This window comes from Diadema antillarum, unplaced genomic scaffold (genome assembly GCF_040938485.1).
Source record: "Diadema antillarum isolate AM-2024a unplaced genomic scaffold, OU_Dant_1.0 scf00000038, whole genome shotgun sequence".
Classification (NCBI taxonomy): domain Eukaryota; kingdom Metazoa; phylum Echinodermata; class Echinoidea; order Diadematoida; family Diadematidae; genus Diadema; species Diadema antillarum.
Window position 1 is genome coordinate 1,106,053 of NW_027270927.1, and position 26,018 is coordinate 1,132,070.

The 26,018-nt window shown below is 38.5% G+C and overlaps 1 protein-coding gene across 1 annotated transcript; it reads left to right on the plus strand.

The window, feature by feature from the left end:
- The first annotated feature begins 7,318 nt into the window (after positions 1-7,318).
- LOC139709647 (acid-sensing ion channel 1C-like) lies at positions 7,319-18,817 on the plus strand. Its single transcript, XM_071621612.1, has 7 exons — positions 7,319-7,530; positions 11,071-11,238; positions 11,780-11,944; positions 12,360-12,484; positions 12,844-13,031; positions 17,283-17,328; positions 18,696-18,817. Exons 1-7 carry the CDS (start codon positions 7,319-7,321, stop codon positions 18,815-18,817), a joined length of 1,026 nt encoding a protein of 341 aa, XP_071477713.1.
- Positions 18,818-26,018: the final 7,201 nt, after the last annotated feature.

Sequence of the window (26,018 nt, forward strand, 5' to 3'; positions counted from 1 at the left end):
AAGCTTTATGACTCGTGGGTGTCGGTCTCGTGACGTACACCCGATAGTCCCTCCCCCCTCCAAAAAAAAAAAGAAAAAAACCAAAACTAAAAACAAACAAACATTGTTTCCTGTTACTAGTTTTGTTAAATTACATGAACATTCACTCCCGTCTGCATTTTTCCTGAGAGTCCTGGAATCATAAGCTGAAATGTTTTGAGTCGATCAAAACACTAAGTTGAAGTGTATCAACACACCCTCTTTCATGTCTGTTACTCAATGTATGACTATAATTGATAATCCACATCCACATTTTGTCATTTGTAATCAATATGACTTAATTCAGTAATCTACGGATTACTACTTATAATGTTTTACAAATAATTCAAACCTGATTTGCAGGCATTCGGAATCGCTCAAACTGATGATTTAGGAATGTACGAGCCTCAGAGTAAATGGTATGTGATTTATTTCGTTTTCTTCACTATATACATCTATTCCGCTGGTCTGTAAGAATGAAAAAAAAAAACTGTTCTTTTTCTTTTCTTGATAAAAGGTGATATCCAAACGCATTCATCACAGTAGCGAACAAAACCAAGGCGCATTGTCGACTTTGGTTAATACTTCGTGAATCTATCAAATATGGCGATCTTTTTGGATGTCATTAGATTATGAATGCTATTATGAAATTCTGAAGTATCTTGTCTTACTAACAACCAATTTGAAAATTTAATTTAACATGTATAATCTATAATGGTTTTTATCTTGCCTGTTGTTTCAAACCGTGTCTTTTTTTTACTCGGAGACAAAGGCACACATCAAAGCATGATTTTGTTGGTAGAGTTTTAATAATTTTGATGTGATTTGAACCCGCGCTCATGTATTAATACAAAATAGGTGTGAGATTTGAATATAATGATGTAAAATGTAGAGTGTTTAGTGTATAATGTTTTTAAGTTGACTGACTAATTTCCAAATCAACCTCCCCCCCCCCCCCCACAAACTACAGACTGTCACCAGCTCAAGGGAAATGCTGTTTCACCTTGAATTTTGTGCATGATTCCAATACTTTTGGACGTACTTTCTCGTACTGTTTGTTTGTTTGTAATCTATCATTATAGATTTGAATGAAATTATACAAATCTTTGGGAAAAAAATGGTCAATACTGTAAGTAAGGCCTAGGTTCTGCTGCTCTTGCTCCTAAATGTGAATGGAATAGTATCAAAATGAATTATGAATTATGATATAAGAATTGTTGGAAATTATGATATAATTAGTGTACGATATTATGACCTTTGATTTATTACAGTCTGACCTGTGCTCTTGTATTTCTATGGCAAAATTAAATGATTGCTCTCAGCTAATAACCAATGCACTTATGGAAGATTATTCATCACATCTTACAGTGTCAGCAAAATGTATTGCAAAAGAAGCCAATGCGGAGTGTTGATGCTTCCACACATACGAATATTGACCCATGCATGGCATGCCACAATGTGGGGAATTCGTCGAAGACACGTCATAACAGAACGAAGTCTGGCGTGTGACATGAAATGCAGTCACATATTGAAGTACAACCCGACCTCTGTTATCCGGCCATGTTGGGACCGGTGCGGCGCCCGTCCAGATAAGCGATTTGTCTGGATATAGAAGTAATGAAATGTATATAATTATGTATAAATACATGTACAAGCAACTGCAAAGACATCGCAATTAGAGCTGAGAAAACGAAAAGTAATATGCACGAGGTGGTATGAATGCACAATGCAGAATTTAAGATGTTGAAATTTTGTCGTTATTGTTTTTATGATTAAAGAGATGGCATAGTATTGCTGGATAAGGATTGGGCTTTTAACTTGTTGTGGGATACCAAGATACCACTTATGAAATACTACAGAGCATACCATTCTTGGAGGAATTTAAAGTTTGTTACATAACAATCGGTTTTGGAATTGCTGAGACTCCCAAAAGTAGAATAAAACAAAGTAATCCTAATGAAAGATGGGTCCCATATTTCATCAAGATTGTTCTGTTTTGAATATTTCAGCGATTTCAAAACTAGTTTTTATCAAATAAACGTTGAATCCCTCTTGGAATTACATGGTATATCATAATAGGTGTTACAAGAAAACATTTTCCCACTTTTGGTCCTTAATAGATAAAAAACTATTATGTCAGATTACACTGACATTTATATGGACAATAGCTGAATAGTGTACACTTTTGTTGGAGGTAATTTAAATATGATAGTATAGATCTGTGTCACTGAATTCAAGATTGATTTTCGAGTTAGGTTTTAGATTTTGCTCTGTTTTCAACCCTCTGTACAACATGCTGATTTTGCACAGGGGTCAATTGGTGTGTATGGGAGTGTGTGGTTAACACCCTGACAATAGCCTGGATTGGAACGCTCTGCCATGTCTATTACATATTCATGAGAATTTCTACTATCACAGCTAGTGCTTATTCATCCTGAAATGTAGTGTATGCTATGGTTTAATAAATACATGTGCTTTTTTTTTCACGTGCATGCATTTTACACTTTGCCATGAATTCAGACTAGCAGTGCCAAGGGCAATCCATTATGAATTATTAATAAAGCATTCATCAGCCTTGGAGGAAGAGACCAGAAGACTAGTCAGCAGAACTCTGCAAAGGTGGTATTTGTGGTATTCATGTCTATTGTTCAGGGCCATTGTAAGCACACACTCACACACACATTATTGTTTCTTGTGTAAAGTTCAATTCTGTACAGAGGGTTCAAATTTGACCAAAACCTGGAACTTAACTTTGAAATCAATCATGGATTTAACGAAACTGATTCATGATGTAATACTCAAATCACCTCCAACTAAATTGTACACTATTTAGCTATTAGTCATATCAATGACAGCGTTATTAGATGTATAGATGTCGAACTATTAAGTATCAAAAGTGGGAAATGTTTTTTTTGTTGTAATGGCTAGTATTTCACAAGAGGTTTCTCATTATCTCACCCAAAAATGTAAGAAACCTGAAATTAGGTCTCAACCAAAACTATATGATCCCTTTAAGAGACGTGTCTTTCACATGAGAATATTGACCGATTCGGGTTCGTTGAGGGCAGCAGACATTTTACGGCACAGGGCGCAGCCATGGTGTGTATCAGCCGACCCCCCCTGCTCTCCCCCACCCCGGGGCAATATGTTTATCACGCACTTGTAACAAAGGTTCGCGCACTAAGCAAGCATTCGCGCACTCAGTACGAGACGCCCATTGGCTGAAGCAGTTTTTCATTCTGCGCGCGTGCTAATGTAGGGAGAGGGGTGGGGGAGTGCGGAGGGGGGGGGGGGGGGGGTCGGCTGATACACCCAGTATGGCGCTGCCCATGCCAAAAATACACATAGCGCGTCACAGAATCGGTCAATAGACGTAAAGGTCCGAATTCACGATGGTAGTGCAACTGAAACCATTGTTTCAACCATGGACAATTTGTATGGAGCGCCAAGTGTCGACTTTCCAACGAAAGGATCATTTCGTAACGAAATGACAACATTTCATCCACGGAATGATCATTTCGTTAACGAAATGACTGATTTCGTAACAAAATAGGCCATGCGACACTTGGCGCTCCATACAAATTGTCCATGGTTTAAACCATGGTTTCTATTGTATCACCTTCGTGAATTCGGGCAAATATGTGCATAATCTTGATCAATTGGTATTTCACATTAAAAAAATAAATGTGACCCGCAACAAAAAAAGGATCCGAAAGTTGCTGATGGGTGAGCCGAAAATTGAGTTTGAAGTCAGATCGTCAAAATCGGTCAAAACCATCGGATTTCTGGTTTTGGCATTATTTTTGTAGTGTAACGTATAGTCTGCCACACAAGTGCCGAAATTTGGAACCTAAATGATCAAAGGAGCAAGTAATTAGCGTTAACTGGGCCATGATTTTCCTACTTTCAACAAACCAGAAAAGTGTCCGAAGATTTGGATTTAGCGCTGCAGATACACTCCACCCCTAGCAATGAGGGAGTGAACTTATTGGTCAAAGATTATGAAAATGTAACAGATCATGGTGTCTACCCTCTGCTATTTCCATTCATAAATACAAAGGTCATCTTGTACTCCCAACGCTTTTTTTTCTCTAGTTGAAGTCTAAAAAATCGGTGATAACTCAATATCTGTATTGGTAATGATGGAAACATTGATATCATGATCGGAATAAAAACTTATTCCCTTAAACATTACGTGACATACACGGCGTCATTGCACGCGCATCAATAGTGTACTGCTGCTTTCCTGACTGCGTGCTTGCAGGGTATGTGTGTGTGTTCAGTAATTGTGTTTGACCTTTTTTTTTCCTGGGCACCGATCACAACGAGAACCCGTTTTTCCGTAGATTCCCCTGTATATAATCAGTTAGTATCCAATATCTGAATATTATGGAAGTAACATACTGTAGACTGGTTCAAATTCATTCCGTGTCCTGAAAAATTATTTTAGTCTCTACACACTGAATTTTCAAACGTTTGTTACAATAATTGACTGATCTTTGGATGTACATATGTTACAAATGTGATTTGTGTGAAAAATAGCTACGCCATAATGAAATGGATGAAATGATACTTTCTATAAGGCATAATAGGCCTCTGTACTTCCACATCCTATGTAGTGAAATCCCTTAAATATCATGTAGCTGCAGTCACTGTCCTGCATTAAAAACTAATATCTAACATCGAAAAATGACTTACATACAAAACCCAGTCGTACAAACAGTCAAACAGATAGAAATATTGACATCAGCGAACACATACTTATTCAATACAGCTTTAGTTTTATGGCGCTTACGGCAAGATGCTACGTGCCGTACGTTTGTCAGAATATCAAAATATAGTATCGGCATTTCATTGTGAGCAGAGTGAATACATTACCAAGTTCAATTAGTTAAAACAGGTAAAAAAATGGTATGACGTGTTGCCATGTATTAGTGGCCAGAGTAACCCTAACATCTTGGTCCAACACTATTAGCAAGCCACCACTGTTCAGAGTTTTACATGATCTTATTCTATATTTCTTCGTCTCATAAGTATATTCCAAGGAAACGGACAAAAGCCTGACGTTTTTCATTGCAACTTGTTTTGTTTTTTTAGAACAGCAGGATTCCTTAAATAATTTGATGCTTTTTCTACACAAAGACGCCAGACCTTTTAATCATCAGAATCTTTGCTCATTTATTCCTGAGTAGAACGAAGAAAGCAAGTAAACCAAGATCAAAGCGCTGAAAGACAACCACAGGGAACCACATAAGTATACGTTTATGGCGCACTGTCATTTGTTGCTGATTTATCTCTTTTCAGAACGACCAATTAAACCATGCAAAGAAAGAGCAAACTAATTAAAAAGAAACAAAATATATACATTGTATGCCAAATTGGCATATCAGTATACATTGTACTTGAAGTAGACGATAAAATACTTAATAACTTCTTCATATTTTCACGTTATGTCAGTGGATCTTTTGACTCACTCTGCTGGCGACGTTTAATTATTCTCCTTAATGCACCAACTAATGAAGAGTCTATCGAGTTCCGTGTGCAAGCAGTAACGCTTTTTTTGTTAATGAGTCAAAAGTGTACAAATTCTACACAAAAACCTATACGGACACTTATTTAATGTTGCACGCAGAGGGAGGGTTAATTAGTTTATTAAGAAGGGTTTCATTGGACAATGTATACATGTACGTGGTCGGGGCCCCAAAATCAATACACCGTACAAAGTGGCACTTAACGTCTAACCATGGAACAATGTAGTCATTTCTCATAACGGTAGACGCGTCCGCTGGTATCCTCCATTAGTTCCGTTTAAATTTCCTCGTCAAGGGTATTGGTTAGTACGCCGTCAAGGGTATTGGTTAGTACGCGAAGCTAGCGAGCTCAAACTTCAGAGTGCAGCAAGGGCCTGGAAGTGATGTATCGCACAGCTGTAGCAGTCTGCGGAATTTCTCTGATGGTGTGAAATAACTGTAAGTAGAAATCATTTTTATCCAGTCAGTAGGCCTATAGTCTTCTTCCGCAACAAAAGTAATCTACTGTAGATTACTTTATTAACTTATTGTAACTTTGTTGTTATCATGGTTGCTAGTATTATTTTTCATGATTAAAATCATTACCATAACTAGAGAAGGACTCTGGGAGCGCAGACCTCCGCCAAGCATGCAGCTCATTTCCATCACTGTTCTTGTTCTTCCATAGAGAGATTTCCACCCAAACGTAAATATAGCATGCTGAAGTGTGTATAGTGTGCTGGAAGTCACCCGATTTCCCATATAGAGGCCTTTGTTACGTCATAAACCCTCAACTGCACGGCGCGCATTGTATGCCCTCGCCCTAGAAACTAGAGCACGCACTTTAGTGCGCGCATGCAAACCTCAAATACGCGCAGCCTCAACTCCAAGTTCATTGACCCTACCTGCCAAAATATCAAAAATCCTTCATAAATTCCCACAAAATTCTCGGATCACTACCAAAAGTTAATCGTTTGTTACTTGTGTCATTCTCAACCTTTCCTGCAAGTTTCATCCTAATTCGTTAACTACTTTTTGAGTCATTTTGCACACGGACAAACGAACAAACGAACGAACGAACGAACGAACGAACAAACCAACGGTAACGAAAACATAACCTCCCCCCTTGGCGGAGGCAATAATGTTGAAGGTATCACTAGGCCCTGATGTGTAACAAGCCAAAAAGGCCCCACACATGAATTCTTAGTCCAAATCTGATTCAAATTTAGTAAGTCGCAGTCGGTGCAATGGTTGGGACAAAAAAAAATCAATTTCTAAAGCAAGAAGAGTGGCTAAACTATCAAAGCTGAAATGAAACCTAATCTATTAATACATTATATTCATATAGCATTATTCTTTCAAAACTTATTAGACTTGAAAATGAGGAGCGTGTTAAGGGTTTTTAGCAAATGAAAAATGAAATTTAATCATTACTTCATCACACTATTCTAAAAAAAAAATTCTTAAAGACAAAACTGCAAAAAATCACAAATAACAATTATTTAATTACTTTATGATGCAAGGTCACATATCAAAATAGCATCCATTTTACTCAATGCCTCACTTGGTCATATCTTTCCAGTCATCAAGCAGCTTGTTATAATTGTTATTAAGTAGTGGAATTCTTGCATTTATTGTTCTGGCAATTTCATTTCAACTGTGGTACAATGTGAACATTATGCTTTTGCTTGTGTGCCAACAAGGTATTGTTTATGATAGGATTTGAAGAAAGGGGTAATTTTGAATCTTGACTTGAGAGAGACGAGGATCACGGACCAAGAAGTGCCGCCATGCCTGTCAGACGTGTAGACGTTGCCAGTGTAAGCCTAGAATCGAAACAGCAGGAGATCGGGAGGGATGAAACCATTCTGAGTCCTCCTGCTTACACGAAATTCCAGAGCACAGTGTCATGGTTCGCCATGTTCTACAAGGCCATTCCAGAGGCAGTTGGGATAGCTGGACTAAAATACGCCTTCAACCCAGCAGAACGTCAGACGAGACGGTAGGTTATGGCATTGTTCTTGTTCATGCCCATAGACATCAACACTTGGCTTTTGTTTTGGAGTTTGTTACGAAATCCGTCATATCGTCCACAAAATTACTGATTTTGTAAGGAGATTGACAAGTGGCGCCCCGTAGAAATTATCCTCACGTTCAATAGCTGTCAATAACTTCGAGGTTAAGGATCACAGTCTGAACGTATGAACAATTATAAAGATAGTAACATACTTTCTTTTAATATGCATTCTAAGGGAGCGATTGGAGTGACAAAGAGACACTCTATGTGTACGCTTCCATTATGTATGCGGCTGCAATCAGGCAGAACTACGTATATCCCTTTCCCAATTACTCCAAAAATCAATCAATGTTACACCTTTCTAAACTGGGATTGGATGACCTTTCTTTTTCTTTCTTTCTTTGTTGTTGTTGTTATAATTGGTTAAAGAATTGATTTCCTGCAAAATAATATAGTTTGGCCCTATTTGCCCGAGTTCACGAAGTTGGTAGAAATGAAACCATGGTTGAAAGGTCTCACACCTGTAAATAAAATGGAATGTCCCTGACGGCTTCACAAAATCGTACCAAAGATACTAAAATCAATGAAGAAAAAAATGACTGAAACTCAGAAATGCAGTTTGGCAAAAAAATTGAGTAGCTGCAGATATTAAGTATAAATTCCTCTACAAACTGCATTTTGCTTGGAGGATGAAAGCTTTTCTCATAAAATTTGAAGGGACTATATTTGATTGGGCGCATTTTCAGAAAATATTAGATTCTTTTTTAAGTGAAAAGAACCCGTAGTCTGGCTTTGCGAACCCTTGGATAGAGTTTGAGCTGAACCCCCCCCCCCTTTGAAAATTGATGGATGAAATGGTATATCTCACTTATACAGGTTAGTGAAGATGAAACATGTCATTCCTCCCAGCTATTTTACAGATTTTTTTTTTTTTAATTTTTGAATTGTAATACATGTCTCTATGTGAAAATATTTACCCGTGTGTGTCCTAAACTATGAATAATTTGTACGGAGCGCCAAATGTCGCATGGTCATTTATCAGTCAATTCGTCACGAAATGATCATTTCGTCGACGAAATGACTGATTTCGTAACGAAATAGGCCATGCGATACTTGGCGCTCCATACAGATTGTCCATGGTTTGAACTATAGTTTCAATTGTACCACCTTCGTGAATTCGGGCCATTAAGTACTGAGAATTATCGATTTAAAAAACTGACGTAATTTTGCCAAACTATGAGCAGACAAATTTCCGCTATCGTAATCAGGCAGAACTGCGTATCTCCGGGCCCAAAGGCCCTGTTGATCATCTGCGTAAGTCTCTGACAGTGCCGGGGGTCTTTCAGGCAGAACTACGTGTATCTCTCTACGGACTGTCCAGCAGAGTCGGCTATAGGTCGGTTATTCAGCGCATGCAGCGTCCATCAACTAATATTGTGTTTATTTTAGACACATTTGTTCATCGTATAAAATCACCACACCTGATTCGCATTTAATTCCACGTTATCAATAACCTTTCATTCCTATATGTTAAAGTAATTTTTTCCCAATTGTCCATTTCTGCCGTATTGATTTTATTTTGATTTTTTTTTTTTAAATTTTGTTTTGATTTCTACGTTCAAGGTACTACTTGATAGATCCTGACGTCTAGATACAGAGATAACATTACCAAAAAAAAAAATTGTGGCAAAATTCGCGAGGGATAACATGTGCTGAAGGAGAATCATCCCAAATTATATAACTTGAATGAAAGTAGCTATTTGGATCCTAGGACCCGTTAGTGAGGGTTTGAGAAAAAACCGGAATAAAGTTCTGAGAGTAAAACATTTTCAACATTATTCAAGTTTCAGTACAGCTTTTTTTTTTCCGGATGAAGAAAGTACTTTAGTCAGCGACGTCAGTTTTTCTAACGATATGAATAAAATCAAATTAGTAAGAAAATTTCACAAAATATCCTTCTTTAAAATGAAATGTATGTATTCCCGCTTTGAGGATATCAATATCGTTCCCCCTCCTACTGAAAGAGATAAGCCAAGTATTCTTTCATTATCATTAACATTTTGGGCACAGACAGTGATAAATAGAAATAATCATAGATTATAATAACGTTAATGTAATGACTTACATCCATTACAGCCAATTGTGAAAACACAAGGTCCATGTAATCCCCTGGAATTGCCCCAAGATGATATACAATGCACAGATGAATGATCCTCGATGCATCGATGAATAGTCCCTCCGAAATAAAAAGAAAATTGTAGTGGCTTGTAATATATATACTTGTGATTTCAAGGGCTTTCAAGATACCCTTGATAGCTGACTCACTGTCTAAAATATGTGCATGATATCATATCTAAAAGTAAATACCAATCACGTTTGGCTACAAGGACAGTGTAGGTATTGCATTATCCTACCCGCCAAAGTGACGCATTTCACCTTCCACGTACTCGAACAATTTTCGCTAAAAAAACGATAATGTATACGGGCCCTAGATATAGGAATGACCTCTCCCCCGAAATAACAAGCTGTTTGTCTTTATATTCCTTTAAACGCAAATTAAAAGAGTCTTTATTGAGTGCATATCTTGCAGAAACTGAATAATTGTAATGTCTTATGTAATATTGTGGTATGTTATTGTCCGATCAAACATTCTTGTCAACACGCTGCAGATTCCATTTTAGGTCTTGCTGTCAGGCTCTCCGAATTCATCATTATCAATTCCACATTCTACTTCGCTTCCCTCTCCTCCTCTTTCCCTCTTTCTCTCTCTAGCTTTCTATACAGAGCTTGACGGCGGACACCAAATGGCTTGATAGCTGTACATGTTACTTCTTGTGTCTTACTGATCATATCCTGGCGATAGCTTTAATGCAACAACAGCTTATAGTGTACATTATGTATATACCTAAGTAGGCTTTATGATTATGCAAATCATGTTGTCCTCCTGAAACCAATGATATCTCGGTCACAGTAATAGTTCACATTTTAGTTTTTTTTTCTTATTTGGCACCCTTATATCATCTGGTCTTATCTACTATCCGTTCTCCGTTTCTTTTTCACAAACACTGATTACTCGGGGCTTACAGCCAAACAAGCTTGCTTTCATGTAGGTCCCGCCATACTTTTCTTTGATCAACCCCATCTCGATTTCGAATTTGACCAGTTATTACATATTATTACTGTGTTATCACCATGTATATTGTTGTGTTTTGCACATTGTTTACAAGGTGAAAGAACTTGTTTGATTTCTGTTATAATGTCCACAAATGAGAAGTATGGAAATAAAATGAATTGAATTGAATTGAATTGATATATTTAGGAACTTCCTAGAACATTCTAGATTGTGTGAACTATTTCCTTTTACATACATGTATTGTATAGCTATACTACATAGAAACTTCTCAACTAATCTGGTCAACTTGTATACATGTAGACATTCAAGCAACCATACAATACATTTTATATCTACCAGAAAATACATTCATGACGATAGGAACAACATCTGTCGAAATAATCATCTTCTAGGCTCTTCTGGCTGTTTCTGGTCTTGTCAGCAATGGGAGTGACAGGATTCCAGTTGATTGACAGGTCCATCTACTTCGCCAGCAACCCTAAGAGTGTCGACATTTCTGTGGACTACGACAAGGAGAAAGACTTTCCCTCCGTAGCCATCTGCAACTATAATTCTTTTAGGTGACATTAGAAATTCTTGCAGCGTACATGTACTAATGGTATCTAAATGTGAAATGACTCTTTGAACTCAATATCATTGATTGAAATAAAAAACAAACAAAGAAAGAACGGATTCCGAATAAATTCCTCGCAAATTGTCATGCTTGCATGGAATCTTCATATTAATGATTTTATAATTTCTACTTTTAACGTAATTCCATGCATGCCCACATTGTGCAGTATTAATTTGGAATCTTTTCTCCTTTTTGTTTTCCTTCTCAACTTCAAGCAAAAATCCCGTCACACAGACGCTAGTCTTTTGCCTGAAATGAGCATCATGACAATTCAACTCCGTTTGTTTCTTATGAAGACACAAAAAATTGTGCTGTGTTTAAAAAGTGATTTTAGCACAGGAGAAGCTCCACAAATCTGTTCTATTCATTCGAAATGTAAATGTGTCTCGTTTAAAATCTACCAGTGATTGCGTTTTATGAAGTCCTTGCAATCACTTTGTTATATACATGTTCATCGTAATCCACTGTCCGCGTCGCATGGATTGCAGGGCCGACTTGGTGAGCGGAACAAAGTTTGGAGACTTCCTAACGGAAATATTTCCTGATACCTTCAACGTCAACATGACTGCATACCAACCCGCGCTCGAAGCCATCCACAACATGACAGGTGTTTTTGTCAACATGGGCCACACGCTGGAGAGCACATTGATATCGTAAGTTGATCTTATTAACCCCCCTATATATATATATATATATATATATATATATATATATATATATATCAAACATACCTCAGTTGCTATTTGTAGAGTATACCATCACAATCATGGTCAATGACAGTGACAGATTTATAGAACACATCTTTGGATGTCCTTATTCATCATCTTGGGTAAAGTATACAGATCTTCTCTTTTTCTTGCAGGAGTGACTTCATGCAGTCTTTCCCATGAAGTCACTCAAGAAAAAAATTATGTGGTCACACTTCTGCTGATCTTCTTGATCGAATGTTAATGGTGTGATTTCCCCCAATATGACATTTCAGTTATTAACAATTCGTTAATTCTTTCCATTCCTTCTTGATGGTCATTCCCTTTAAAAACACCAGAATCTTTTGGATTTATTACACAGAGGAAGCTGGGGACAGGAACCACTGACTGTGGCTAACTTCACCCTGAAAGTGACTGATTGGGGTGTGTGTTTCGTTTTTAACGATGAGTCTAACGGTCTGCCGAAACTCACTCTAAGAGCTGCAGGTATTTGCATCATTTCAAATTTTTATTCCTTTTTTCACACATGGACGTTTCTTCTGCTAGAAACAAAAACAATACAAAAAATAAAAACACTTACTCAATATTTGAAACTGTATTAGACATTATCATAAATAGACAACTGGAAATGAACCATGAAAGCGTGACCCAGTTTGCCTTTGATTGATTCCAGATTAAGTCTTGGTGCGCGGCTTAATGATTCTCTTGTTCTGATGCTCAAACGAAAGTGCTACCATTGTTCTCAGAATTCAGACTGTATGCAAACTGTGGTTTTCAGGATTACTAGATTACCTTTAACCCTTAGGCTTTTATCGCTTCATAATTTTCTTTCCGGCTTATCATAGGAAGGAGGCACACCCTGAGACTAACGTTAGACGCCCGACAGTTCGAATATTTTTTCGAACCGAAGCTCCGAGGTTCAGCCGGCTTCCAAGTCGTACTCTATGACTACGGCACCGAGCCAAGTATCGAGGACTATGGTTTTGGAATAGCACCAGGGCAAATGACGTTAGCTGCTGTAGACGTGATCGAGGTATATAGAGTGTCATCTTAACCTCATTGTCTTAACAATCTTTAGCATATTTTGATCGTGGTTACTCTGTTATTTTTTAAGCTACACTTGATAATGCTAGTGTTTTGAATATTGCTGACATTTATACAATAATTACTTGCCTCACGCTTTCACCTTGAGTCATTCCACACAGCTAATGGCGCTCCGGTCCCATCGTTCACAGGGTAATTCTAACATTCCCTTCTTTATAGATCATCTCCTATCTTCATATTGCCATAACGCCTTCTGTACCACGGTGACCACTTCCCATCCTCATCCAGTGGCTTTTTCTTAAAAAAATAACAAACAGTTGATCATTCTGAGTTTTTGTCTGATTTTACATGTATTATGTCCTTTTTATGACGCCCTGCCCTGTATATTTCATGCGAATTAAAGAACAATGCAGGTTATCCACCTCTGCTTTCTTAACACGTAAACCTTCCATTATCACGAACTTATTGTGGTCCATAAGGAGGGTCAGACAGTTCTAACTTCTACTATTTGCGCAAGCAGACCTGCACATTCAGCATCATCTTTCTTTTGGTGTAATTCCAAATACTGAAATATGACCGTGCATCACAAAACCAACAAAAAGTCGCACACACTGATAACGATCACTGATTTTGTGTGAGAACTGAAAATAGGTGAAATAGGTCAACCAAATCAATCTTGAAATTTTCATATTTTCCGAAAAGTGCAAGTTTTCTACATTATACTAAACTTTGGGATTATAGAACAAACAGATAACCGTAAAGTTTTCTTGAACACATTTTTGTAGAATAGTGTGATTAGGTGTGGCTTATAGAGTCTTCTTTACATTTCTTAAAAACACTGTCCATACTATTCAAGTTCAATTCTAATAACTTTAGACGAGATAATGCCACTTCTTTGAAAGTTGGCCTTAATCAGCTACATAATGTGTTAAAAAAGTATGCTGAATTTCAGTTTAATCTGATGATATCTTTGTTGTTGCTGCTCCAGTATTTTACATCCTGTATTTTCTTTTCCATTCATCGCGCAGCTAGCATGGTTTGGTAAAGATTAAGCGCCCGAATAGACCATGCACTTCGGAGCCTTTTTTTCTCAGTTCGCACTTTCCAGAGTGTGTGTATTTCCAAATTCAGATAGGTTAAAGGGCTTTTTACACTTGTAAATTTTTGCTTAGCCCCGGACCAACGGTGGGGCTAAGGGGGGAGGGGGGGCAGCAACACCATTGTAAATCTAAGTCGACGTCAGTTGACGAAAGATGAACATCAGGTTCTTTCCCTTGGATTGAACTTTGCCGTGGCCACTAAGCAAGTTAACCGGAAGTATGCTGTAAAGTCTCTAGAGGAATAGGTGCAATCAATAGTATACGTGCAATCGTACCTTCTGAAATTCTTGTAAAGTTATATCAAATTTTGATTATGCCTCATTCATCTTACTGTAACATAATATGGGGTATTGTGCAAAGTATCTCTTAGAGCGTATCTTTATCTTACAAAAGCGTGCAATCCGTATGATTAGTAATCAATAAATCATTTTCAGCCACACAGGTCCTTTATTCAAAGAATATAACCTATTGACGATTTTTGACCTGATCAAATTCTCTCTCGCTGTTTTTATGTACACATATTATATGAACAACATTTTGCAAAGGTTTCTTGATACTTCTTTCATTCAAAATAAGAATAATTACAATACTAGACAGATGAATAGATTGTATATCCCACATTTTAAATACTGCATTTTAAGATACACTTTCAAATATACGGGACCTGTTTTATGGAATGATTTGCCAAATGTACTAAAGTTGTCTAGACTTTCAATTTTTAAAAGAAGTTAATTTTTTTTCTTGTTCATAAACATATACCATAAATTTTAAGTTTCATTTAGTGTATAAGCTCCACACTTTTATGACCCTTGTCTTCTTATGGTATTGTGTTCTTTCTGTAGTATAGTTTTCTTGTTTGTATTGCATTAATGTACTAGTAACTATTTTAGCTGTAATACTTGGGATGAGCCATAGAAAGACCAAGGGTCTATGTTGATCCCCCCCACAAACTGAAATAACTGCTTTTATGTTGTGTTTGTCTGTTGTGAAATTGTTATAAGTTGAAAATTTTTCCTGTATTGTTCCAATGTTCTACTGTGTATGTATCGTTAATTCCTATAATTCTTTGTAAATGCTTTTTATCAGGATGTGGAAATAAATGAAATGAAATGAAATGAAATTAAATTTAAAAGAAGGCCGGAATTTAGTTTCATAGGGTCGTGTATGTGTGTCTTTTTTTTCATTTAGCTTTGAATGTACCAGGATTTATGATGAATACTATTCATTTTGCAGTAGAGGTCCATCTGTTCATTGAAAAATATGAACCCGGGCTTCACGAAAAGGAATATACAGGCACATGTCCCTCTGATAGGACGTAAAATGGAGGTCACATGTGTGACAGAGTTACAACTCATGCACGCAAAAGATCCCACTTGATTTATCTATCGCAAAGAGCAGAGTGTAACCCGGTGAAGTGGTCCCAACTGATATCCAACTGGACCCCATAAGGGCTTTTTACACTTGTAAATTTTTGCTTAGCCCCGGACCAACGGTGGGGCTAAGGGGGGGGGGGGGCCTTAGCCCCACCGTTGGTACGGGACTATCCTTAGCCCACTTTCTGTTTACACTCGTTTTTGCCAAAGTGGGCTAGCCCCACCGATAGTACGGTACTATCTGGCCCTGCAAAATAGCAGGGGTTAGCACCGCAATTGCGGTGCCAAGCAAGTGAGTGTAAACAGAACGAAAAAATAATCCTGGGCTAAGCGACGGAGACGAAGTCCGACCCTCACTGACCAATCAGAAACGAGGTAATCAAGTGCTGCCGGTGCGTGCGTGTACGTGTACAGTACACAGCGTAATTATGAATATTCATGTGGTTTGGAAAGTCCGTGGCTAAGAAATACGAGTGTAAAAAGGTCAGTTTTCTCCTTAGCCCCGGACAAGAGATAGTACGGGACTAATTGGCGAGTGTAAAAAGCTGAAAAATTGGTACGGGACTAACGATAGTCCTGGGTCAGAGAAAGTCCGGGGTTAAGAAACACAAGTGTAAAAAGCCCTTAAGAGAGTTCATTTGAATCGAGTTATGCATTATTTCACAACTTACAGTCTGCCCTTTTAGAACCTGTCCTTACTAAAAATCCATGCCTGGCGACTTTTTGTTGGTTTTGTGATACGTGGCCACATAAAGGACATCTAGTGATTTGGGTGGTAGAAGGCTTCACGGTGTACCACGGATTCTTTCTGGAGTATGTGAGTGGCCCTGAAAAGGGCCTACCCAATTTCGACGTTTCGGCAAGCATGTTCTCGCCGTTCTCAAGGGAATGAGCAAGTGTTGTTGTTGTTGTTGTTTTAGATTGTGGAGCTCTCTGCCGGGTGGGCAATTTGCTCCAAAAAATATAGTTATTCAGATATGCCTGAAATTTAATTATAAAAACCTAAAATACTTTAAATTATTTACAAAACACCAAATTACATTTATTTTTATATTTACAATGATATATATACATCGGAAGGAAGGGGACAGGGTTCCGGAAATGATGTCATCTGCCTACTCCTGCATCGAGAGAAATGCAGGGTTACGCCGTTCCCGTCGGCAAAGCAGGTATAGGACCCGCCCGCCGACGCCGGTGATGTCTTGGCCTTTCCCGGGGTCAGGCGCCTCTAGTTGTCTTAACGGCCTAGGTGTTAATTATTATTAGCCTAGTAGGCAGAGACATCGTGGAAGAGAAGTGTTGATAGAAGAATAGCGGAAAGGGTGAAGACAGAACGAGAAGACAGACAGCTAGGGGGGTGGAGGGTGCTGAGCTCCTCTCTCTGACATAGGGTCAGCCCGTTACCAAGATTACATGCATGGGATATAAAAATGGATCACAATTGAAAGAAGCGTTACCGTCCGACGGTCACGAGCCATTGATAATGCTAACCTTAGAGAAAAATGCAGATAAGTGTAGAAGAAGAGAAAGAATAGAGATATAGAACTAAGGATGGCGTTGAATATGACGGTGGTATCGGAATAGAACAAAGGCGTATTCAGTATATCGATGGTACATGTATGCGTGTGGAGTTCTCCCTTGCAGTCGTTTGTGACCTCTACAAACATCATACCTTGGTATAATTAATGTAGGTAGTGGCATAGGGATAAAAGGGAAGAGATATCAAATTGTGAAATACTGGTTTGTGTCCTTTACATATTGAAGCAGGTGGTCCATGGACTGCTGGTTGGAGAAAAGATCAGACAGCTGCAGGGTAGATTTATGTAATCTTTGTGCTAATGCTGTACGTTGTTTTAGGAATCGTGTGCAGTATAGCAGGTAGTGTCCTACAGTTTCCGGGGAATTGCAGGTGTGACAAAGGCCATTAGGGTGTTTGTGAATTAAGTGTAAGAAAGCAGGGAGTCGAGCACGACCCATTCTGAGTCTGTGAATGATAATTTCGTCTCGGCGGCAAGTGCAATCGATGGAGAAAAACTGTTTGACATTACTATGAATGAAGTATAGATGACGACCATGGGTGGATGTGCGCCAGGTCTCGTTCCAGGCGTCCAGACATTTTGTCGAGATTAAATGTCTAATCTCAGAAACGGTAGGAGGGATCATGATGGTTATGTAATCTTTTTTTAGACTTTTCTTCGCGAGAGAGTCTGCACAATCATTACCTTTTAGACCACAATGTGAGGGGATCCAGACTAGGGAAAGAGAAAATCCATTAGATAATAAATTTAATAAAGATAATAAAATAAAATAATAAAGATAATAAATAATAAATGAGCAAGTGAGAGGAAAATCCGGCTTAAATACCCTCAGGAAGGATCAAAGGGACTTTGGCTTCCCGGAGGGAAAGTCTTTGATTGGTTGAATGGGTCACAGAAAGTAGGCTGGTCAAGGTTGAGTGCACACATTCACTTCCTGTGTAGGGGGGGGGGGGGGATGTCACGGTTGACTGCACACATTGTGGTGTGTCTAAACGTAAGTATCAATTAGGGCCACTATTGTGTGGGGGCTAATGGGTGTTAATTAGCCTGCTTGTCAAGTAGAGCTGGCCAGATATTGCTCATGTGGAGGCCATTATCCTGTGGGACAGTGTTATGAACCTCGATTTCCAGAGCTTCTCTGACTCGTCGTTGATACCAGTTGGGGACTTGTGTGATGAGTCTGCTTTCATCCCCTAGGATCCTGTGTTCACAGGAATGAGCATGGTGAATGATAGCAGATTTGTCCCGTCCGTCTCGTCGGCCATGGGCCTGATGTTCCTTTAACCGGGTGGCAAAGGATTGGCCAGTCTCTCCGATGTAGACCTTGCCGCATTCACAGGGAATGCGGTAAACTCCAGGAAGGTTCTTGGAGTGTGGTTTGTCCTTGTGTGTGGTGAGGAGAGATTGAAGTTTGGTTGAAGAACTGGATTTTCCTCTCACTTGCTCAAATTTCTTGAGAACGGCGAGAACATGCTTGCCGAAACGACGGGATTGGGTAGGCCCTTTTCAGGGCCACCCACATACTCCAGAAAGAATACGTGGTGCACCGTGAAGCCCGGTTAAAGGAACATCAGGCCCATGGCCGACGAGACGAACGGGACAAATCTGCTATTATTCACCATGCCCACACCTGTGAACACAGGATCCTATAGGATGAAAGCAGACTCATCACGCAAGTCCCCAACTGGTATCAACGACGAGTCAGAGAAGCTCTGGAAATCGAGGTTCATAACACTGTCCCACAGGATAATGGCCTCCACATGAGCAATATCTGGCTATCTCTACTTGACAAGCAGGCTAATTAACACCCATTAGCCCCCACACAGAAGTGGCCCTAATTGATATAGGCCTACTCCAGAAAAAATACGTGGTGCACTGTGAAGCCTTCTACCACCCAACGTTCTATCACCACGGAAGCCTTCAAAGATTTCGACATCTAGTGACATATCGATGTAGATTTTGATTCATCCATTCAGGTAATTTAAAAAAAGGATGCAAATCAAATCACGGATAGAACAGTTTCGTGATTCGTCCGAGTCACTTCTCCAGCTCTGTCATGTCTGGCAAACATTCATCTGTGATGGAAGAATGGGTAGTATGTTACTGCCTGTATTGTTTTGACGTATTTTGCGGATCACGGACTTCTTCATCTTGGTGAAAGGGTGTGCCGGAGTCCCCCTCCCCGGTTTGAGTGCATGATTCTCCGCGTTCACATGTACATTATCACAAAATCCTCTTTCAAACTGTCTGGTTTCCTTGTCAATGATGTCGACTTTTTTTTTTCCTCAAAGTGGTGCCCCGTTTTCTTTATGTGCCCCCCGTAGACAATAACCCCCGGCTAAATAATGATTAGTGATAAGTTAAGAGTACAGATTGGGGTTTGAATTAGGTTTAGGGTATAGAGTTTGATATAGGGTTAGGATAAGGTGCAGGCGCATGATTAGGGTTAGGGTCAGGGGAAGGGCCCGGGGTAATTGCCAAGGGGGTGATTGCCCTAGATCCTCAGGTGAGTGAACACGGCAGATTCGTTCCCAGTTGATTCGGACGCTTGTGGAGAGCCTGTTTAGTTTCTCCCGTGTGATTGTCTTTACAGTCCTTTCCTTGGCACTGAGTCTGGTGTATTACATTGTTCCTCGACGTAGAAACAATACAGGCAGTAACATCGCCTATTCACCCATCACGGATTTTCACAAGTAAGTCCAGTCGAACAGATTTAAATTACACACTTTTGGTATCCAGTGATCGTTTCACTTCCATGGAAGAAGCTAGTCTCTCACATGGAAGATTTGAAATCAATATAACCCTTCGGTTTACCTCAATGTTGCTTCACTTTCTACCACAGTATACCAATTTGCCGCCCCCTCATGGACAGTGTTCTGAAAAAGTTCTGAAGAACTATAACCACTACGGGCACACCGAGTGTTACTTTGAGTGCAGTGACGATTTCATACGCGAAGCATGTGGCTGCAAAACTCTTATGATGAAAGGTAGGTAGCAGCAGACGTATTTTATGGGCTAGTAGGTAACAATGTATCACTGAACTTATAAAACGACTGAGAGACACGACAATTTAATTCACTTTTAAAGAAAGAAAAGCAACAACAACATTCTTCGGAGAAGAGTCCGTCGAGGCAGATCACGTGTCATCAGCGTTCGAGAAGTAAAAGAAAGACAGAAAAGAAAAATAGTACCGATTGCTACACGGAATAGAATTGCGCATTCCTCCATGGCGTGCATGGACGTTCAAGAGGTGTAGTCATTACACTCTTTCATTTTTAATAAACCGATGTTTTAAGCCGTCACTATACGGTAAATATACAAATCAAAAGTTGTTTAAAGCGTCTTTCCAGAAGGGTCGTAAACATGAATAAACAAGGAGAGGATCCCATTCGAAATAATTTCACAACACGTAACACTAATTTCATACTCTTGCACATATTTGTAGAAAAGATTGACCGTTGCTAAAATGTTTGTGTATGACATTTTAAAAACATTTCTTTAGGTGTGAAGTGGTAAAGAAGAAAGAAAGAACCAAAAACAAACAAACAAACAAACAAACAAACAAACAACTAAACGAGTTCATTGGAATGCATGTCAAAGATACCAGACAGATTTCACTCACCTTCCTGTGAATTGCCAGGGAAATACTGTGTCGCCATAAGCTGTTGAATAGTTTGCCTTTTTGTGATAATAATGTAAATTTCATTATAAACTTCTTTCATCAGGTGGTGGTCGAGAGTGTACAGCTTGGGAATTCTTCAACTGCACTGTTTTTGCCTACAGTGAGTAATTTTCATTTATCTTGGTTTATCTTTTTTTTTTTATACATGCTGATACAGTACAGTGCAGCTTTAACTCTGTGCGCTTAGAAACGTCAGTATGAAGCGCCATATAAATGCAATTATTATTATAATTATCATTATTATAACTCCTGATTACTATTGTATGTATCTAAAGATCAATCTTTGCCGGGTTGGAAACGTACAAAAAAATGGAATTTTGCATATTGAGAAGATTCTGAATGGGTTTCTTATTAAAGTCCCGTAATCTCGTTTTACAACTCGCAACCTTCCCCAGATAGCTGCACCTCATAGTCATAATTATTTTTTAGAACATCCTTTGCTCATCGGAAATGAGAAGCTACCTGATATTTCCCGACTATGTTATAATTCAGCAAAAAAGAAACCATGATATTGGGAATTGACGGTCTTTCCTGATTGCTCACTTTGCCGCATTACATTAACTGTGAAGGGGAAAATGGTAAAATTTCATTTTTCCCCGTATCTTGGAAATGACTCAAAATACTGTCATGAAATCAGTACATACAATTTGTGCGTATTTATATGCTGCCTGAAAATGACTCCCTTATGATTTTGTATCTGATCATTCGGTCTAAAGTTAGGTTCAAATGCTAAAATTCTATTGACTGCTGAAATTACATTTTCCCATACCTAGGAGATTACTAAATGCATAAACTCGATTGAAATACATTATATGTATATGCATACATTACTGCACAATGTTTCTGCAGGGTAAGATTTCGGCCATGGAATCATTGGTCAAGGAAAAGTTTTCAAATGTTATTTTTTTTCTTATAGCTTTTAGAAATACCAATATGTATTGTTATGAAAATTCATATTACCGGTTAGTAATTAACTACAAAAAAAAGTGTGGGCTGTATGGTCTAGGGCAAGTATTGAAAGGTCAAGTAAAAATGCTCACATTCACGAATACCTGCTTTTTAGAACAATTTAGCTACGCATCAAAATTAGATTTAGATCAAGGGAAGTAAATATTCAACACACATGTGACGAGCATGCCATTTCAGTCTTTTGCCAATTATGCTACGCCTTCGTCTCTAAATTGTCGGACGTAGTGTAGATGTATTGGGAGAACCATACATTATGGCGGAGGCATACCAGTCGCTATAGCGATTTTTCTAGTTTTTTTTTTTAAATACCGTTTTGCTCCCCATTCGACACATCAGTCTCTTTTTCATCCTGTTACAGGTGCTTTCGTAGATAACGCACATACACTTTGTGATTGCCCACCTGACTGTTCAAGGAGAACTTATTCAGCCTTCGTGTCTCAAGTGGGATACCCAAGCACCTTTTACATCCACCATCTGAGTAATTTGTTTGGCCAGAACAGCGCTTACTTTCAGTAAGGATGTAAAACCAATCTTGGCGCACCCCACCACCCAAACAGATAGATATAATTATAACCAAAGAAAAAAAAAACCACACACACACGCAAACGCATTATTTCCCGATTAGTTGTTTGTTATGAAGGGAGCGGAGTGACATATCGCATTCGATCGTTATTTAATTTTAGATCTTTTTTAATGTTACAAAGCTGCATAAAGTGTTGCAATTTAATAAACATATATGATGGACGATGGTAATGGTATTAATGTGAGATTGATTAAAATATATGATTAAATCCTTGTGTATACACTTAATGTAATATCTGCTACGTTTCAATTCAATTCAGTTCAATTCAAATGATTTTATTTCCATATAAAGTAATACAAATTGATATACCAAACGCTTACATGAGTACATAACATTAATAGTAGAGCGGTTAAGCCGAAGAATTGTTCAAAATTTGACTAAAGCATGAAACTTTCACCATTGGTAGTACATGCTAAAAGATTAATTTTAAGATCGGGAGGTAAGTCGGAATTGACCTCTGATGACCTCCAGAGGTCAATGAACTTTGGGTACAAGAATATCGATGTTTTGAGACATTTGTGAATGATATATGTGGTTATGATGCACTAAACATGCAACCATACTTCAGGGAATCCATTTTCTGACTCCACAGAGCATGGACAGGTTTGAACCTTTGACCTCTGATGACCTTTAGAGGTCAATGACCTCAAAATGTAAGAAAATTCATATTTTGCATCATTCATTAACGATATTAACAGTATAGTAGAGCGGTTAAGCCCTCAAAATCATGAGAATTGTGCAAACTTTGACTAAAGCATGAAACTTTCACCAGTGTTAGTATATACCCTAAATTTTATTTTAAGATCGGGAGGCAAGTCGGAATTGACCTCTGATGACCTCCAGAGGTCAATGAACTTTAGACACCAGAATATCGATGTTTTGAGATATTTGTGAATGATATTTGTGGTTTTGATGTACTAAACATGCATCTATACTTCAGGGAATCCATTTTCTGACTCCACAGAGCATGGACAGGTTTGAACCTTTGACCTCTGATGACCTTTAGAGGTCAATGACCTCAAAATGTAAGAAAATTGATATTTTGCGTCATTCATTAATGATAAACACAGTAATAATGTACTTAAACTTAATTTTTCTCACGGGGAAATTGTCTTCATGTTCAATATAGCCTTGACAGGCTTCTTCCTTCGACCTCTGATGACCTTGAGAGTTCAAGGACATTAAAAATGCTACAAAATTGATATTTTAATGCGTCACTCGTTACTGATACATGGTAATTATGTACTGACAACTCATTTTTGTAAGTGGAATTGCCTCAATGTTCCACAGAGTCTTTGTAGTCAGGTTTCTATATGTGACCCTGCACCTCAAAACAAACAAAAAGTCGCCAGACATGAATTTTTAGTTAAGACCATATTCTGAAAGAGCAGACTTTAAGCTTTAAAATGATGTATAACTCAAATCAAATGGACTCTCCTAACCTATCTAGATATTGAAAAGAAAGCACAAACTCAGGAAAAGTGTGAACTGAGAAAAGAGGCTCTGAAGTACAGTGTCTATTCAAGCGCTTAATCTTTACCAAACCGTGCTGGCTGTGCGATGAATGGGACAAAATACAGGAAGTAAACCACCAGAGTAACAACAATGAAGGGATTATTAGATTAAACTGAAATTAGGCATGCCTCATTAACACATTCTGTCCATAATTAATGCCAACTTTCAAAAGAGTAGCACTATCCTTTCAAAAGTTATTAGAGTTGAAAGTGAAGAGTGTGGACAAGGTTTGTCAGAAATGAAAAGGGGATTCTAAAGACACACCTAATCACACTATTCTACCAAAAATGTTCAAGATAAACTGCTAAAAAAACACACTTTCCTGCCCGTTTCATAATACCAAATCTTAGCATAATGTAAAAGAAGACCCGCTCTTTCAGAAAATATGAAAAAGTCAAGTTCGGCTAGGTTGACCCATTTCACTTATTTTCAGTCCTCACGCAAAATCAGTGTGTGCGACTTTATGTTCGTTTTGAGGTGCACGGTCACATATTTGACCTCTGATGACCTCAGATGACATATGATGAGGTCAATGACCTAAAAATATCGGAACATTGATGTTTTGTGCATTTGGTTGATGACAAACATGATTAAGACGTCATATTCATTTGCATTACAATTGAATTATTTTCCTACTCCAAAGAGGAAGAGAAATTACTCACGTGTCTCTACCTTTGACCTCTGAGGGCTGTGACATTTCAATGACCTCAAAATGCCAGAATATTGATATTTAATTTTAGTCAATGGTAACCTCATACACCATGCAGGGGCGGATCCAGGAATTCTCTAAAGGGGGGCGGGGGCGCAATGAATATTTCTGGTGTCACTTCCGGGTTTCATTTCACTTTCTTTTTTAGTTCTTTTGTTTTTAACGATACATAAAGGGGGGGGGGCGTGCGCCTCTTGCGCCCCCTCTGGATCAGCCACTTCGTACAATCATGCATTATGCTGTTAGCATTTATGTTATAATAGAAGAATGTTGTTATTCCATGGAACATTGGTCATTACCCTGTGTATTATATCCAACTTTGACTTCTCGTGACAATGAGAGGTCACTGACCTTTTAGAATATCAAATTTGTTTAGGCTTGCCTACATTGATGTTTGGCTTCATTGGTTTAATCGTAAATGCTTAATCATGTACAAATCACGCCTTGACATTGGATCATCTTGAAAACTTCAAGATACTGTGAGGTCCAAGACATGCATTCAACATGAAGCATTCATGTGTTTTGCAACTAGCTACTGCCATCGGAGACCTACCGAGGAAATAGATTAGCATTTATGACAAACTATGGAAAAAGCGGATTATGTAAAATATTATGGAGTCTACTCCCACAGGGGGCTCACAACGCCACAGCAGTCTAAAAAGGCTATACTTCAACCAAAGACTCTTTCCAGACGAAGATATCATAAAGTTCAGGTGCTTTGCTACTCCACACTGCTCAGGACTCTCCTGGAATATGCATTCTTCATCTGGGATCCATTCACACAAGCAAACATCATGAAGTTTGGAATGATCCAGGGAAGATATGCAATCCCTGCAAGTACACCACAGGCAAATTCAGCGATGTTGTTCTGCATGAAGAACTCAACAATATCCACTCCGCTGGAAGTTGTGGCTCTATTGCTGCATTCTCCAAAAAGGGCCAATGGCCAGAAATGTCAGGCATCATTTGCAAGAACACAAAGTAGGCCTTCTCGCAAAGATATTTTTTCCCTTTTATTTCTTTTTAATTGCAGAGTTCAGAGGAAAATCGCTGATGTTCATGTAAAATGAGTACACGCCCTTTGAGTTGCTCACTTTTATTGCTATAGAAATACACATTATGTGCATCATGTCAGTCATTGAGTAATGTGCGATTTCATTTTCAATCTTGTATTATAAATTATTTTCTACATGTACAAATAAAATCATGTCAAAGTGAACAACTTTCACATCAAAATACAAGCGAGAATACTAAAATTTAAATAGATGTAATATTGTGCAAGGCAAATACCATGCATACAATTTGTACATCATCTCAAGGTAAACAGGTGAAATTGATAAACAATTTACTTGACTTGGATAGCGACCACTGAACAATTTTGTTTCTTACAATTCTCTCTTATTTTCAACAAGTGGAAAAAATACAAGCAAATACCAGGGCATCAGATTGGAGGAGGGGTGGGGTGGTGGTAGGGATAGCTGGCCCCCACCCCAATAAATTCTGGTAT